Source organism: Danio rerio, chromosome 12 (assembly GCF_049306965.1).
Source record: "Danio rerio strain Tuebingen ecotype United States chromosome 12, GRCz12tu, whole genome shotgun sequence".
Taxonomy (NCBI): Eukaryota; Metazoa; Chordata; class Actinopteri; order Cypriniformes; family Danionidae; genus Danio; species Danio rerio.
The window spans coordinates 33,509,071-33,527,591 of NC_133187.1; the positions used below are offsets into that span (position 1 = coordinate 33,509,071).

General features: G+C 36.5%; 1 protein-coding gene across 1 annotated transcript; it reads left to right on the forward strand.

Moving 5' to 3' along the window:
- The first annotated feature begins 2,691 nt into the window (after positions 1–2,691).
- cpn1 (carboxypeptidase N, polypeptide 1) lies at positions 2,692–17,474 on the forward strand. Its single transcript, NM_212770.1, is given in 9 exon segments — positions 2,692–2,930; positions 5,251–5,447; positions 8,463–8,618; positions 10,501–10,677; positions 12,081–12,192; positions 14,104–14,243; positions 15,528–15,627; positions 15,712–15,830; positions 16,971–17,474. Coding segments are annotated over 9 exon segments (1,353 nt in total). The 5' UTR covers positions 2,692–2,695; the 3' UTR covers positions 17,088–17,474.
- The last annotated feature ends 1,047 nt before the right edge of the window (positions 17,475–18,521 follow it).

The window sequence follows — 18,521 nt, forward strand, 5'->3', positions numbered from 1 at the left end:
GTATAGCAATATTAAACATGAACATTAGAAGGTATGTTGAATATACAGTACCACTTCATAAAATGTATCACATCTGAAATAATCATCAAATCAGTGGCATAGTGAAATCACATAACCCATACACTCACCAGCACTTTATTACGTATGCCTTACTATGGTAGGTTGGACCCCCTTTTTGCCATCTGAACTACCTTAATGCTTTATAGCATATATTCAACAAGGTACTGGAAATAATCCTGAGATATTGGTCCATATTGACATGATAGCATCACGCTGTTGCTGCAGATTTTTCAGCTGCACATCCATGATGTGAATCTCCCGTTTTACCACATTCCAAAGGTACTCTATTGGATTGAGATCTGGTGAATATGGAGGCCATTTGAGTACAGTGAACTCATCGTCATGTTCAAGAAACCACGCTGAAATGATTTGCGCTTTATGACATGATGCATTACCCTGCCAGAAGTAGCCATCAGAATATGGGTACAATGTGGTTATAAAGGGATAGACATGGTCAGTAACAATATTCAAGTAGGCTGTGGCATTGACTAAATGCTCAATGTGTGTGCCAAGAAAATATCCCCCACAAAAAACTTTGCCTTGTCTGATGAGACTCGATTTCTGCTGCAATATTCAGATGGTAGGGTCAGAATTTGGCATCAACAACATGAAAGCATGGATCCATCCTGCCCTGTATCAATGGTTCACGATGCTGGTGGTGGAGGTTTAATGGGGTGGGGGATATTTTCTTAGCACACTTTGGGCCCATTAGTACCAATTGAGCATTGTGTCAAAGACACAGCCTACCTGAATAGACTCCTCAGACCAGGCAACGTTTTTCCAATCTTCTATTGTCCAAGTTTGGTTAGCCTGTGCGAATTGTAGCCTCAGTTACTTGTTCTTCTTAGACAGGAGGGGCACCCGGTGTAGACTTCTGCTGCTGTAGCTCACCTGCCTCAAGGTTCGATGTGTTGTTTGTTCAGAGATGCTCTTCTGCAAACCTCTGTTGTAACGAGCGGTTATTTGAGTTACTGTTGCCTTTCTAATAGCTTGAACCAGCCTGGCCATTCTCCTCTGACCTCTGCCATCAACAGAGCATTTGCGCTCAAAGAACTGCCATTCACTGGATGTTTTCTTTTCAAACCATTCTCTGTAAACCCTAGAGATGGTTGTGTGTGAAAAAATCAGTAGATCAGAAGTTTCTAAAATACTCAGACCAGCCCATCTGGCACCAGCAGCCATGCCAAAATTCACTGAGTTGCAGCCATGTGATTGGCTGATTGGAAATTTGGGTTGATGAGCAGACGGACAAGTGTACCTTATAAAGCTGGTGTTTGTATGCTTACATTAGGAAAGCCATTCAACATTCAAAAGTAAGAAAAAACTATGAAGAGAAGTGCCTTTTGCTGAGGATATGCACTTTAATACAAATTATACACATATTCTGACTGTCCTGTATCCATTCAAAGAAATCTGGTCAACTTAGCTTTTCAGCAAATTTAACTAATTTATAATTAGTTAATAATAATAATAATTAATGATGATGATGATGATCTCTAATGCCCTGTTCCTGTCTGAATTTTAAAAATGTATGTTTTATATTTCAGTCTGAAGTCAAGTGGAATGTTTTTGACCATGTTTTGGGTCACATTGATTGTCACTTGATCGATGCTGTCTATGGAGGATCTCATCCTCATCGCTTTCAGATTTCAACCAAAATATTTAAATTTAGGGTGAGTAATTAATAATATAATTAACATTTTTGAGTGACATATCACTTTAAGTGCACTAATTTATAATAATCCCTGCACCATTCCTTAAAAAATAAAACTTAAACATTTTGATTTAGCGTTTACTGTTAAGCCAAATGGCTAGTTTGGCAACAGCAAGTGCTAGTCAGTAATGACTCAAGCACATGGGCAATTAACTAAACACCCTGCTTGTTTGGCCATTAAAACGGTGTTAAATTTCCATCACTAGTGCTATTGAAAACAGGCATAAGTTCAGTACCAAAGCAACAACTGCCTTACTTGCTTGCAGGCTATAGTGATTGTGACTGACAGCAGCTCCTGGGGTTTATAGTGGAGGTGATGGGAGGAGGGCCTCACGGGGCCAGCTCCACAGCGCTCATTCCAAACCTTTGGTCCCCCATGGTCTGTTTTCCCAGAATGCCCTGTAGAAACTCCAACCTCTCAGGCTCCGAGTGTGTGTTTATTCTGAGTTAATGAATGAGCTAGTGTTGGAGCGAAAGTGGGTGAGTAAATGCTAATCACATCCCTTTCCCTCCAAATAAAACCTCCATTTCGCCCCTTTCCTGTTTTCTTTTATTCCCCCTTTCTTAAATCATCAGCAATCATGCCTCAAAAAGACAAATCAAAGGTCAAGAAAGAAATGTTCTACTAGAAAAACACAAGAAAGGCGGGGATTTAGTGCATGAGGAATGTAAAGCCAAAGTTGAGGTGTCATTTGTGATGTCAACTCTCACTTCTCCAACAATGCCAATTGAGTAAACATGCACAAATGGTAGTGGAGAGAGAGATATAGAGAGAGAAAGGAGGGGCCGTCCTTACTTGCTCTTTTAAGTGGGAGTGAGAGGAGGTCCAGAGGGAGGAGGCAAACGGGGAGAGCAGGATCAAGAAGGAGAGAGAGTGAGGAAAAGAAGTGGCGCTCTGTTTTTGCAGAGCAGTCTGGGACCATGCTGTCAGGCAGCTCTCTCATCTGGATTGGGGCGCTGCTTCTGGGGCTCGAGGCTTCGCTGACCGGGGCATCTGACTTCCAGCACCATGGCTATGAGGAGATGGTGAGGGCTCTTTTTGCCGTCCAGAGCGAATGCCCCTACATCACTCGCATTTACAGCATCGGTCGCAGCACAGAGGGACGGCACCTATATGTCCTGGAGTTCAGTGATAATCCTGGCATCCATGAAACATGTGAGTCTTGTGTTTACTCTTTTACCAAGGTATTAAATTCCTCACCCATATAACTTGAGTTGAGTCTGCAGGGCAGCCAGAGGTAATCATTTAGGTCTGATTGCATAATTTGGGCTGTTTTCGGAGAACTGCACTTAACAGAAATAAAGCTTCGGCTGGCCAATTTTAAGCGGCAACTTGATTTATATTGTTGCCTCTCAAACAGTCTGTAAATTGTATTTAGAAATGGACAGTAATGAGTGTAAGGGGGGAGTGTGTGCCTGGAGATGTTGGTGGTGAGTGTTGCAAACATCAGTCTTATCACTGATCTAAATCAAGAACATTCCCAGAGGAAAGAAAATGTGTTTCTTTAATAGCGAAGTTGTTACTCTTGGAAACAAAGAACAAATGAATGTTTCTGATCGCACTGAAAACAAGACCTCATTAATCTTGCACGTGAGAAAAGAAAGGAGAATAATCTGTCAAATTGAGCCCAGACTGGGCAAAACATCAATGTTTGCAATCAAAAGTCTTGAAGAAACCAACTAATCTGTTCTATGCCACTCATACTGTCTAGCTATCCAAGGCATTTTAGAAAAACATCTGATGTCAATACAGTGTAACTAAGGGCTCTATTTGACATTACGAAATGTGACAGAACAACTGCTGAGCAGTAAAATTTCCTTGTTTATTTCAGTCTGCAGACCTTGTTTCTTTGTTCCCTCAAATTCAAAACACATTCAGCTCTCAGCTACTGGAAGCAACTAAGATATATCATCAAAAAAGTTAATTAATCAGCTTATGAAAGCAAATAATCTTTGTCATCAGATAAAGAAGATCTGCTTCTCTTGGCAATATGTGTACAAAGGTAAAGCCTCAGAGAGAATTGCAGGATGTATACATGTTCCACACAGAGTACAAAAACAGGAAAAGGTACAGCAGAGTGGGCAAAGTCAGTGTGACCTGACCCTTTAGATTGCAAACAATGTTTGTACTTCATGCATTAATGTCGAGGACACTCTTTGGTGACTCTTTGAGCAGTGCCATAGCACTGTTAATTTAATTACATGGTGATTAATGGGAAGACTATGATAAGTCTGCCTGCACACAGTGGCTAATTAGATTTGCGATCTCGCTGTCACTCACTTCTGCACCAAAAAAGAACAAACGGAAATCTGCTGGTACTTGTTAGAAGAGATAATTGTGAATAATGAGCTGACAACTGGCTGTGAGACAGGAATTTCGATGAGAGTGGCCTGCTGCGCTGCTAAACAGTCAAAAAGCCTTTGTATGGGATGAAAATGAAAAATATTAATTCAAATATTTGGACAGTTCACGTAAATTCTGTCATCAAATCTTTTTTTTTTTTTACAAATATATTGTAAGGCATCAGAATAATTGTAATGTAATGTATTGGTTTACTTTTTACTGCTTTTTGGAGGCTATTTATCAAAGCATTTCTTTTGCTTTGTAATAATTTCAACTTTACAAAATATATCACAAATATACATCAAAGTTAGGGAAATACAAACTCCGAATTACAAGAAATGAACTTACATTGTCTTAGAATTTTCAGTTTAAATCTTGTTTTTTTTCCTCACATTTGGAAATTAGAAATAGTTTATAGTGTAGGCCTTCTCACACTTTCTCTTCACAATCGGCACTTTATTTCTTGTAATCTGAAAGATTTCCATATATTCTGCATTTCAGAACTTTAAAAAATAGAAAATTGTAAGATATAAGCATGCAAATTCTGCAAAGGGAAGTCAGAACTGTGAGATTTTATATATGTATATATGAAGAGTTTAGATGCAAAAACCTCTAAATGCCATCTGAAATTTTGCTATAAAATAAGTATTTTTATCAGGTTTCTGTGTATGTTTAGTAATATAATTTGTATCGCAAAGAATAAGTCCTTTTCCTGGTTTTGAAATAACTCAACATAAACAATGCAGGCCGAGAAAAATTATTAAAACCTTTTTTAAATTTCGATGGAAATTTCAGACGGTGTTTGCATCTGAACTTTTCATATATATTTTCATTCCATAGCAGATATATGTTTCCATATCTCCATTCACACTCATTGCCTTTAAAAAATACCTTTCTCTTGTTGTCTTCCACAAAACAAAAGTCATGAAGATTTGGATCGCCATAAAGTTTAGTAAAGGATGAAAGAATCTCTTGACAAATTTTCAAACTTCATAATCGGTCAGAATTAGAGCAGTGGCTTTTTCTGAATTGTTTCATCTTCATGCATAGTGCTTGTTGCATGCTATTCACGGATGTGACCCTATGACCTCACAACTTCCTGACTGATGGTCACCTGACCTGTGTTTTTCAGTGGAGCCGGAGTTCAAGTACGTCGGGAACATGCATGGAAATGAGGTGCTCGGAAGGGAGCTGCTCATCTATTTATCCCAGTTCCTGTGTGAGGAATACCGGGCAGGAAACGAGCGAATCACGAGGCTCATCCACGACACACGAATCCACATTCTTCCTTCCATGAACCCTGATGGATATGAGGTGGCAGCCAGGCAGGTATACATCCTTTAGTAACTAATCTACAGTTTCAAATAAATATTCTACTACCCAAGTACTGTTTATAGAATATATCAAAAATATATAAACTCAGAATCACAAGAAATTTTACCTAAAATTCCATGTTTAAATCTTGTACTTCTACCGCTTTTCCTCAAAACCAGGCCCTGATTGGCTAATCGGGAGGACCGGGAGAAGTCCCGGTGGGCCGGTTCGTTTTTTGGCCGGTATCCCTAAGTCCAGAATCTGTTGCTATCAGCAGTCACACTTTTTAAATTAATTTATTTATTTAGTTGACCACAGCCTTTTTATTCAGTATTTTACCGCAGCTCTACTCTTTTTTTAGATGTCACTATTCAATGAACAGCTGTTGTGGTTCAGTGGATAGCACGTTAGTTTACGACGTCGCAGACTCGGGTTCGATCCTCGTCTGAGTAATTTATTTTTTTCAGTTTTATTGTTAAGACATATAATACTGTTAGGGTTGTTGAACATTTAAGTTCTAAAGCAGCTGTTTTCTCAACAAAAAAAAGACGTGATAGTGTCATTAGAAACTGAATTGGAAATTTTATTAATTTAATATAGTAATAGTGAACTGAGGTGGGCTGTTCTGAGGCTTGAAACTCCAGGGCTGAAAAGGAGTCCCACTCCGGCCCTGCTTAAAACTGACACTATTTCTAGCAATTCAGAGTTTGTATTTAGCATATCTGACCTAAATCTTTACTTTGTCAATTTTGTATTTTACAAATTGTTCCAACTTTTTTTTTTTTTTTACTTTTTGAGAGTTGAAAAGTTAGAATTATAAAATTGTGAGAGATTTTTTACTCTATTGTGAGTTTGTATCTTAACAAAGTAAACATTTTCAGAGTAAAAGTTTGTAAATATAAAGAAATTTTGATGGCAGCAATTACCGATAATGATAACCTTGGATAAAAATATCACGGTTTCACTATATTGTGATTACTGCTCTAAAATATATATTTTTTAAATATCTGGGTAAAAAACAAGAACTTTTTTCCACTCCAACACAATGGCTGCATCCGAAATTGCATACTTTAATACTATATAGTACGCTAAAAAAGTATGCGAGCTGAGTAGTATGACCAAATTCAACGTATTTGAAAAACAGTAGGTGAGAAGTACCTGGATGAACTATTACGCACGGCAAGATTCTGAAGTGTGCATCCGGTGGACGCTACGCTTTCCTATGATGCACCACAAGAGTATTCATGAATGGTAGTGAAGTGGGTGTGTCATGTGGTCATGGTAATTTGGAGGATGTAGTATGTCCGAGCTTTATTCATACTGATTAAATTCCTTTCGGATTTCGGAGACAGCCAATATATTTTATTTTGAGATATACATGTCAGGCTAAATAATTGAAATAAATCATTAGGTAGGTTTCTATCCAAAAATGCAAATTAAATGTATGCACAAAACTGGAATATTGAATAAAAGATGCGCAAATAAAGCAGCGTTTCTATCCAACGAGTGCAAAAAAAAAACAAAGTCATCAATAGTAAAAACGGAAATTGCTGCGGCAGGAGACGCTACGCTAGTCTTTTCTTCATTTAATGTTGACTTTTATCTCAGAAGACAATGGCGAAAAGCAAAAAACGCGTGGTGGCGTTTGAAGGCATGAGATGTGGAGCGCTGATGCTCTTGACAGTTCTGGAGGTCATTATTAAAATAATAACACTAATACTGAAATGGTTAAGGGTTTAAGAATGGCCAAATAACATTTCAGATGTTTTACAATGTGCTAAGCTGCTTATTTGTCTATTTACACACATTTTTTATTAACACATCATCTCTTATAATAAAATCACACAACCTTTTTTAATGCAAATACAAAATTTGTTCAGTAAAAAAAGTGTAGTTTATGCCCATCTTTTTTTATTGAATAAAATGCTTATCTTACTCAGTTATGTGCATACGTTTTTATGCGCATTTTCAAAATGTGCATAAAAATAGGTGGATGGAAACAGACCCCCCTTTCCCCTTAATGATTGTGAAGCACTTTGAGTTTATGGCCATACACGATAAATGCGCTATATAAATACACATTACATTACAAGAACCCCCCCTGAAAACAGTTATCGTCCCATGCCTAGCAGCAGCATGTCCAAAATGTCCAAATTAAGCAGTTTTTAAACAGTTTACTATAAAAAAGTAAACTAATATATGAGGATTTCATATTTGGCTATAAAAGGAACATCTCAGAATTCGCAAGCAAGCTAGATTTAAATTAAGATCTTTAACAAATAATATTGTGAGAAGATTCAGGGAACCCAGAGAAATCTCAGTCTATGTTAAGACAGGAAACCTCAACTAAAGTGCTCGACCTCTGAGCCTTTACACACGCACACACGCGCACACACACACACACACACACGCGCACACACACACACACACACACACACACACACACAACATGTAACCAACAGACCATGTTACGAACACGACCATGCATATGTAAACACTTTTTTTATTCTGTGTGGCAGCTTTGGTGTGGGAGTGTTGAAAATCTCTAGTGGGCACCAGTTTGTTATGTAGGAATCAGCCGTATCCCATAATGCATTGCTGGCTTTCTTCTGAGACTAATTACACATCTATATATAAAACAATGCACACAGAAATAGCATTTTGGGCAACGCATCCACACACCTACAACATTCACACATCTAAAATACAAAATTACAGTAATGCAGACTCTTTCTTGATCTTTCAGACTAATTATATGTCCAGCAGTAAATGGTGGTTGAAAGTGGCCGCGCAAACCCAGTTATCAAGCGTCTCGCTGGACCAGACAAGAAGTAGCAGAGGAAACCACCTCAGCATCAGACAGGGTTTATTTAACATGCTCGAACTCGCTTACACAACTCACACAAGCACAACCGACCGCTTGAGGTGTAAGTTTCACACCTGACATACTGAGAATGTTAAAAGGTAATAGCTCTCCTTAAGGGTTACTTAAGGGATAGGACGTTATGGGCTCTTCATCTGATTTTACAGGGTCCAGAGTTCAACGGCTACTTAGTCGGACGTGGAAACTCAAAGGAAGTGGACCTGAACCGCAACTTCCCAGACCTAAATGCTCTGATGTACTACTATGAAAAGCACAACGGACAAAACCACCATCTGCCACTGCCGGATAACTGGGAACTACAGGTGGGCATCAGTCAATGTTACTACTACTGGTAAGATACAGTGTCTGTTTAAAATGAGAGACTAGTCATTAGGTTTGTTATGGAGTTTGTGAAAGAGCTGAAAATCTAATAACCATCTAAAAATAGACCAAAACAAGACTAGTTATCAAATAGACAGATTAGATAGACTTTATTGTGTAGTCATTCATTTCTGTTTATTTGATGACTAGTTTTGGCCTATTCTTAGACGTCTATTAGATTTTTAACTAACAGCCCAAGTTTAGCTTTGTTTTAGACAAGACGGCTATGTTTAGACATCTATTAAACATTCATTAGACATCTTTTAAAAACGAAAAATGCTTGCTGTGTACCTTTTTAACAATTACATTACATTATTTTATATTGAAATCCTCTAATTTCCCCCCAAAATGTCGGACTTAATATGCTAAAATAATCATTGATAGGGCAGTTAAGGAAATTGAATAATTAAGAGGGACTGGCGCTGGTGTTATTATACAGTAATTTATTTAAGATTCCCATCCCCACCTATTATTATATGCATCCCCAGGTAATCAAGCCTTTGATCAGACTGATTTTAAAGGGAAAAAAGTGTAATAACAACTCTCAAAGATACACATTAATAATTATACAAACATGCCATAGTGAGGGATCTGTAGACGGGTTGTGTGTACGTTTCCATTGTACAATGTTTTAATGTACTATTAATCTCATATACAGTACATAATTCCTGTTGCAGTCTTAAGTGAAATTCAGGATAGTGCCAGTTTCCTGCATTGCGAAGAAAAACGTTTTTGTTTTTACAGTTGGACAGCACACTTAAGCTCTCCATTAGTCTGTCGGTAACCCACCCAACTCTCAAACTGCCGCTCTGCTCTCTATCAACCACCAACAGGCCCACCTTTCACAAGACAGGCTTGGTCTGTGTAAATGAACTTTTTTTTTAGCCAGTACTGCTGTTAGTCATCATTGCGTGCTCAGGATATTTTTTTAGTTAGTCTTTCAAAACTTGCTGAGTAATATAAAGTCAGTCTTATCTGCAAGGATCCATGCAATCCATCATTTCGATTTGCTACAAAGAACATCTTGTGCTTCTATGGAATCAAAAACACCTGACTTTTTATCCAAAGTATACCTTGCATGCTCACAAATATGCTTATCTGAAACTGATCCAGAAATAGTACAGAATAGGGCACATTTCTTCTTTATTTAACATAATAAATGAAAGAATTCCAGATTTTTGGACTCATCTCATTCTGGCAGCTCTTTCCAGGAACAACTCTCTATTTTTCTCAGTCTAAAATGAGATCTCCAGCTTTAGAGAAGTACATCCACTGGCTGCCAGACGTCCCTCGGGATAACAACAAAGAAAGAAGAGCAGCCGGAGGAGTAAGACATGTTCCAGTAACGTCTATGTGAGTCAGGAGTTGTCATTCTCATATCAAACTGTGCGCGTGACCCCCTGACCCGTAGTACTACACAAGCCTAAGCAGAGCGAAAACATCTGTGTGCGTTCACAGCACGAAACCTGACTCTTCAATGACAGCCGGGGCCAAAGGGACGCTTGGCTGTTTATATATACAGATCCATGCATAATAAATACAGAGTCTCCTCAAAACAGGGCATGGATGTGATCAATAGCCCAGCAGCCATCTCAAAGGAGCCAGACAGACTGATTTTAGGGTCAGGTGGAGGTTTATTATCCCTTCACCTCTGGTGGGATGCATTACCACATGTCAGATCTCTCAGATAGCACTGCTGAAGGAATATTCCAGAAAAGCTGCTTTTGGGAGTATCATGGCACATAAACTTAAACAACGGATGAAATAACGTACACTGTGTGCGTTTTTTAATCAGATTTTTTTGTTTGCTCTTGGTTCATACAGGTGGAGCCGGAGACCTTAGCTGTGATCAAATGGATGCAGAACTATAACTTTGTTCTGTCTGCTAATCTTCACGGTGGAGCTGTAGTTGCTAACTACCCCTTCGATAAGTCACGGGAGCCCCGGATAAGAGGCAAAACTACATATTCAGCCACTACTGATGATAAAATATTCAGAAAGGTAAGTTGTTGGCGTAATTTTCTACTTATACTTTACCTTGTTGTCCAGAAAATAAGCCACTAGTAAGTGTATTTCTCAAATCTGTGGCACTAACAAACCAATTCATAGGCATCACAGATTAAAATAAATAGTGTGAATTTGAGGGTATGGTTATTTGTTAGCTTGACCAATGGCGGACCGGTCGAGGGTTCAGGAAACCTGTTTGAAATCAGTCATTATTTCTGCAATACTGAATGGTGATGGTAAAAAAGCAACGGTTACTCTACTGAAAAAATAATAAAATCCTGTCTAGCCAACAGTTCAAAATCCTTCTGAAATCAACCAAATATTGGACAACTAAGATCAGCCTAGTATGGCAAACCAACTGGTTAAGTAAAGACATTTCTGCTTTAGAAAAAGTTACACTTTTAGAAACAATTGTAAGAAAGCCTTAAATATTGTAAACATTGTGAGTCTGTGGCATTATCAAGTCATTATATGGGTAACACTGATTCACCCCCCTAAAAAAAAAAATTGCCATCCTTGTGGTTTTAAAACTATTTGAGTTTCTTTCTTCTGTTGAACACAAAAGAAGATATTTTGAATAATGCTGTTAGCTGGCACCCATTGACTTCTATAGGTTTTTTTCCTTCTATGGAAGTCGATGGGCACCAGCAAAAAGCATTTTTCAAAATACTTCTTTTGCTTTCAACAGAATAAAAAAACTCAAAAAGGTTTAAAATCCACATAAAAAATGATGAGATAATTTTAATGTGTGAGTGAACTATCCCTTTAAGACTATGGTTTTGTGCTTTAAAAAATATACATGTTCAGAAACAATTGTAAGCAAGCCACTAATACGTTTATTTCCCCATATAATGTAAATACCATGAATCTGGTGGCTCAGTGGTTAGCACTGGTCCCTCACAGTAAGAAGATCGCTGGTTTGAGCCCCAACTGTGTCAGTTGGCGTTTTTGTGTGGAGTTCACCACACGTTCATGGTCTCCTTGTGTTCATGTGGCTTTCCTCCGGGTGCTCCGGTTTCCCCCACAGACCAAAGATATGCACTATAGGTGAATTGAATAAGCTAAATTGGCCGTAGTGTATGTTTGAGTAAATGCAAGAGTGTATGGGTGTTTCCCAGTACTGGGTTGCGGCTGGAAGGGCATCCGCTGCGTAAAACATATGCTGGATAAGTTGGTGGTTCACTCCGATGTGGTGACCCCTGATAAATCAAGGGACTAAACCGAATGAAAATGAATGAATAAATATAATCTGATGTACGTTTTTTCTCCCTGCAAAATCGTTTCACAGAAATCACAAGAATCAACTAATAAAGAGAGTTGGCGGTTGCTATTTCCCTAAATTTCCTTGTGATTATTTACAGATTTATGTGTTGTGTGTTGTATGTGTGTGTTTGTAGCTGGCAAAGACATACTCTTATGCCCACAGTTGGATGCACAAGGGCTGGAACTGTGGCGATTACTTTGATGAAGGAATCACAAACGGAGCCAGCTGGTACTCTCTGTCTAAGGGTGGGTTGTATTTTACATACCACAGCTCTCATTCAATTACTTCAACAAGGCTTGCGGTTTTGTCTCATCTAAAAGCCTTGTAATTTAGCTGAGATTTGGAAATTACGAGCACTTTTATCTTTAAAGAAATGAGATTGTGTGATAGTTTAGGGGTTTTCACTTATAAGCGTGCCACCGCCTACAGTATGTCAGAAATTAACTTATTTAACAGCAGTTCATTCAAGTGTATTGCATTTTTTTTAATGAGTCACGTTTTTTTTTGTTAAAGTCTAACTAGGGCTTAAATAAAAAAGTTACACTTGGGTACTTCAAAAACAAGTAACATTCAAAAACATTTTAAAAGTATAATATAATACCAAAGAATTCCTTACCAGTGTAACTTCTGATGAAAACTACAAAAAACTCACACATTTTAAGGATTTAACACTTTAAACTACACTTAGCTTGTATAAATAATATTGCTTTTTTTTGTCTATGAAAAATAATAAAAATTAGTTTTTTTCTACATAAATGTGAACCAGATTTTTTGTTATTAGTCTTAGATAAATTTTACATCATTTTAATTTATTTGGCAATGCCCTTCTGACAAAAACCACAGGATAAACTTAAAAAAAAGGTATGAAACCATTACAAAACAATTCATATTTTCAAAAAATAATTTAACCTTTTCAAAGTTGTCTCCAACAAAATTTGAACCAATAAACACAGTGTTAGATCATACTCTCCACGCCAGATAAATCAGTTCTAGCCCCAGATGCCAGATCCTATCAGGAAATGTCAGTTTCCCCAGGTATCTAGACAACAAGTCAGAAGAGTTTCCAATACCCAAACTAGTTAACACATAATCAAAAGAATTAAGAATCTCCTCCTAAAAAAAGTTTACTAAGAAAGCCAAAGAGGAGCAGAAGCAGGAGACGAAGTCATGATGATAAAGAAAGAGCAGAGTTTATTGAATCTTAGTTGCATATGATTCAATTCTCAGTCTTTGTCTGACCAGGATAGTGTTATTATACCACAAGCAACAGCAATGGAAAATTACTGCTTTACAACATTATCTAGTAACAATAAAGACCTTGGAATGGAGACATTCTCTTATGTCTTACTCATGAAAACAAGTGTCGCTTGAATCCACACAGTCATAAGATTATAACAATATGGAAAAATAAAATAATAATAAAGCAATAATTATAGGAAAATAGTAATAATAAAATATAAAACTATGACAAATAGTGATCAAATCATAATCATTAACTAATGATAATGATAATTAATGACTAATGATACCAAAAAAATGATATAATGCTAATGATATAAATGACTAATAATAATAATACGATCAAATAAAATAAATAAATGAAGAATAAATGAATATGACTAATGAAAATAAAACATAACATGTGTGTGTTGTTTCAAGAAAACAACCATTCATTTAAGTTTGCTACAACGATTCCCAGATTCTTAGTTAGATTATTCAATAGGAATACATTTTTGGCTAAATTTATGCTGTTTGCATTAACAAAGCCACAGTTATCAAAAACACAAATGAAAGTGATTAAAAAATCCAAAAAGACACTAAAACAAATCATTAATTTAACACTGTACACGCCAAGCAACTACAACAGACTTTATGACCGATAAATGTTATCATTATCTGCATCTGTTAACGTTGTTATTTTCTGGACATTTTTCCACATACACATAACTTAAGAGCTCCATATATATTTCTTCTAACAAAACATCATATACTATAACTGATCTCTTAAAGATTTAAATATGCAGGGAATATTTTTCCTTTTTTGTGCATTTTTCACTCTAACCCTATAGTTCTTTTCTGACCCTGGCCAATATTGTGCTCAACATTTACCAATTTAATGTGTGATTAAGAAGAATTATTGCTTACTGTCTCTGAAGGGATGCAGGATTTTAACTACCTCCACACGAACTGCTTTGAGATCACTCTGGAGCTCAGCTGTGATAAATTTCCTCCAGCGACGGCTCTCGCCAATGAATGGCTGGCCAACAGAGAGGCTCTAGTATCCTACATGGAGCAGGTGAGACGACATTTTAAGGCCAATTCATAGACGGCAACCAAAATGCACATTATATTACATACTCCAAAAAATAATGAGAAATAAATAAATTATTCAAGAAGATACAGACTAGAAACAAGTCAGTGCAATAACATAACTTACTTACCTAGGCTTTAGTACAAAAAAATAAGTCTTAAAATAAGTATTAACACGTATTCCAAGCAGTTTATTTAGTTTAATTATCTTAAAACTAGGTATGCTTTTCTTATTTTGTGTGCAATGGTCTTAAAACAAGAGACAACGTTTTGTCTTTAACTTTAACAAGATTATAGTATGAATTAAATCAATGTCGCACACATGCACATTATCCACAAATCTTTATTTAAATTAAGACTTGACAGTATCTAAAATGCAAATATATGACTTTTCTATACTGAAGCTTATTGCAGCAAAACATAACTTAATTATAATTGCATTTTTTCATTAAAGAACAAGCATAAGTGTGACTGAGCATATTTGGTGGCCTTAAAAGTACTTAAAACAAGTTATTTCATCTAAAACAAAGTCTTTAAAATACAAGGCCGATCTTTTATTATGTCTCTGATTGTAATTAAGCACAATTTGCAGGTAAATACCTAACTTTATGCTTTACTACCAAAGAAAACAGATAAATAATCTTAAATTAATTATAATAATCTTACACAATCTGATCTTGCATAGTATTTTATTCTTTAAAAAAGATCAATAAGATTTGTTTGGCTGGAAATAATTATATATATATGATAGAAATAAAAATAATGTCTTTTTTTTTAAGAAAATCCATAATCAACATATGGCGATTTGAATTTGTTCAATTGTACAGTTGGCTGAAAACAAGCAAGTCAACACGGTAGTCACAAAATGGAATAATTAATCCTGAAAACTTAACCAACTGTTGGTCGGCTGAAATGTGAAATGGCTTTTACTGCTACAGTTTCAGCTCTCTTAACTCGTAAAGAAACAAGTAGAAGTTCAAACTCTTCCATAAGTACATTTAGCAAACGGAGAGGGCCAGTATTATAGTGAACACAAGTAAGAAGGACAAATTGGTTCTCCATAACACCGGCCGGTAATGAACCTGTCCCCAGGTACTTATAATGTGAAACTGATATGAACCTTCAGGGGTCTCGTTGTGAGTTTAAGTAACTCTAGACTGTTCGCTAGCACATTTAAAGTAATGGATGGAATCGGTTTACCACTTTGAGTGCAGTGCCTGACCGTAACGAAAGCTTAATTGACATATCATGGCCCTATCCTGTATTCCAGGTGCACCATGGGATCAAAGGAATGGTTTATGATGAGAACAACAACGCAATTAGCAATGCAGTGATCTCTGTGGCAGGCATAAGCCATGATATCACCAGCGGTAAGTGTTGTTCTATGTCAAAAGCTGAGTTTGTCTGATGTCCATACTTGAACTCATTATTTTATGTGTCTGATGTGCTCTCAGGGACGCTTGGAGACTATTTCCGCCTACTTTTGCCGGGTACCTACACGGTGACGGCTTCTGCACCAGGTTACCAGCCCTCAACCAGCACGGTGACAGTGGGACCAGCTGAAGCGATACAGGTGATAAATAATATCACAAAAACACTATTTACTTCTTTTTACAAAGATTACCTTTCTCGGATATGCAGCTGCTTATAATTCTGTTATTTACTCACCCTTTCAATCCCTTGAGACCTTTGTTTATCTATGCAATATTGTAAATGAAATTTGAGAGCTCTCTCATCCTTCATAGACAGCAATGGTTCCAAGATGTTCAAAAAGAAAAAAAGGACCCAAAAACAGATTAGTCAGATTAGTGATTTGTCAGATTAGTTGTTCAACTGTAATCATATGAAGCTTCAAGAACACTTTTGTGCACCAACAAACTGTAAAAATGACTTTGTTCGCCAATGTGTTATTCATCAGATCAGGGTGTGTGTTTACAGTACGTGGAATATGGTGTTTGCATGTTGCGCTGCAGACTCTAAAGGCAACACAGTGTACTTCAAGAAGTAAACACCCTGATGACCTGATGAGCAAGAGAAAACATTGGTGAACAAAGTAGCAAGTGTTCTTGGAGCTTCATATTATTACAGTTTACCCACTGAAGTCACACAGAAAGGACTTTGAACATCTCAGGACTGTTGCTGTCTATGGAGGATAATAAACAAAATTTTCATTTTGGGTTAATTTTTGGTGAAATCACCTTTTAATTACTATGTTTTAAAGGAAAGAAATAGGTACCATTTGAACGAAATGGGTACAGTGTCAAAACAAATTATTTTTAAAGTGTCCTTTGATTGGCATAAGATCTATTTACAGTTTTGTATCAAGACACATACTGTACAAGGTGTTGGATAGTTCATACTAGTCTGACTAATGGAAATTTGCTGAATGGTGAAAAAGCATTAAAATGTCAGTACTGCCTCTCTAACATATGTAAAACTTTATTTAAAACTTTTATCAAAAACTTTTATTTTTTGGACTGCCTGACTTTTTTTTTTTTTAATTATGAGACGAACAATGAAGGATGCATTTTTGGACCCAAAAAACCTTTACGATTTTATTCTGAAAGTTAAAAAATATATATTTTATATCTTGTATTTATTTGGTTCTATTTCTTTTGCTTTCATGTTGTTAAATATGTATTGTTAATATCCTATGCAATAGTCAATTAAATATTTTTTTCTAACCTTTTTATTTTATTTTTTCTCATTCCAGTTGCATTTCACTTTAAGAGCTCAGCCAAAAGGAACGAACTTGAACGTGAAGCCCTATCTCAACAAGAAGGGCCTATCGACGGCTAAAATTCCTCCCACCAACCTTGGCCCAAGATAAAGAGCAAAAACTCTTCTCTCGATACAGACAAAACAAGTCTTTACAGTTTAAACTGAAGAACAACAAAGAGAAACATGGACTCTCACTGTGACAAACCTCATCTTCCTTGTTTGTATAGATGCATAAAAGCGGGTTTTTCATTAAGAAATCCATGTTTTGCTCATGTTCTTGTGGAGCTTAAATATATGTATGTCATATAATGGGAACAGGAAAAGTAGAAAATATAAGAAAAAAGATATTTCTCGTATGAGAAATCAGTCTTAGATTAATGGAGACATTGAGATGGACTGTTACTGGAAATTATGTCTGAATATGACAAGGTGTTGATCAGTTTGTCTCCCATTTGGATAATGATAATAAAATAAACATTTTATCATTTAAAATGAACTGAGATTGGTGTTTTATCCATTATTTGTGCAATTACTGTTTTAATTAAAATATGAAATTAAGTATTTAAAAAATTGAAGTATTTAAAATAGTCTCTTATTAGACTCATATTGGTGCATGTGATTTATTGTAAAAATGTAAAGAAATTTTCATGAAGGCACAATACACCCTTCAACTATTAATGTACATACATTTTGTTAATTTAATCTTTAAATTTACGTTTTCTTTTTGTATACAAAGTACAAATGCAAGGTATTTGCTGAAATAATTTGTGTATAAAATTATATATATATGATTAGTATAAAGTGAATTTCATAAAGCGGTTCAGCTGAAGATATTTGCTCATTATTTATTCTCCCCTCATGTTGCTTTAAACCTTTAGGAGTTTCTTTGTTCTGTTGACCAAAATAAAAGATATTTTGAAGAATGTTGGTTGCATCAACTTCTATAGGAAAAAAATACAATTGAAGTCAACTAGTTACCAGCTACAGTACTAGCATTTTTCAAAATATCTTCTTTTGTTTTTAAGGCGAGGCAGTGGCGCAGTAAGTAGTGCTGTCGCCTCACAGCAAGAAGGTCACTGGTTCGAATCTAAGCTCAGTTGGCGTTTCTGTGTGGAGTTTGCATGTCTCCCTGCCTTTGTGTGGGTTTCCTCCGGGTGCTCCCGTTTCCCCCACAGTCCAAAGACATGCAGTACAGGTGAATTGGGTAGGCTAAATTGTCCGTAGTGTGTGAATGTGTGTGTGGATGTTTCCCAGAGATGGGTTGCGGCTGGAAGGGCATCCGCTGCATAAAAACTTGCTGGATAAGTTGGTGGTTCATTCCGCTGTGGCAACCCCGGAAAAGGGACTAAACCGACAAGAAAATGAACTCAAATAGAAATTTTAAACAAGTGAAGGTTGATGATAAAATGATGGCATGTTAATTTTTGAGCAAACTATCTCTTTCAGATATGTTAACCAAGTACATGTAAAAATCAAGTAAAAAAGTAAAAAGCAAAGACTTGTTTTCTGCAAAATTGTTGATGTGGCAAAATGATTCATAAGC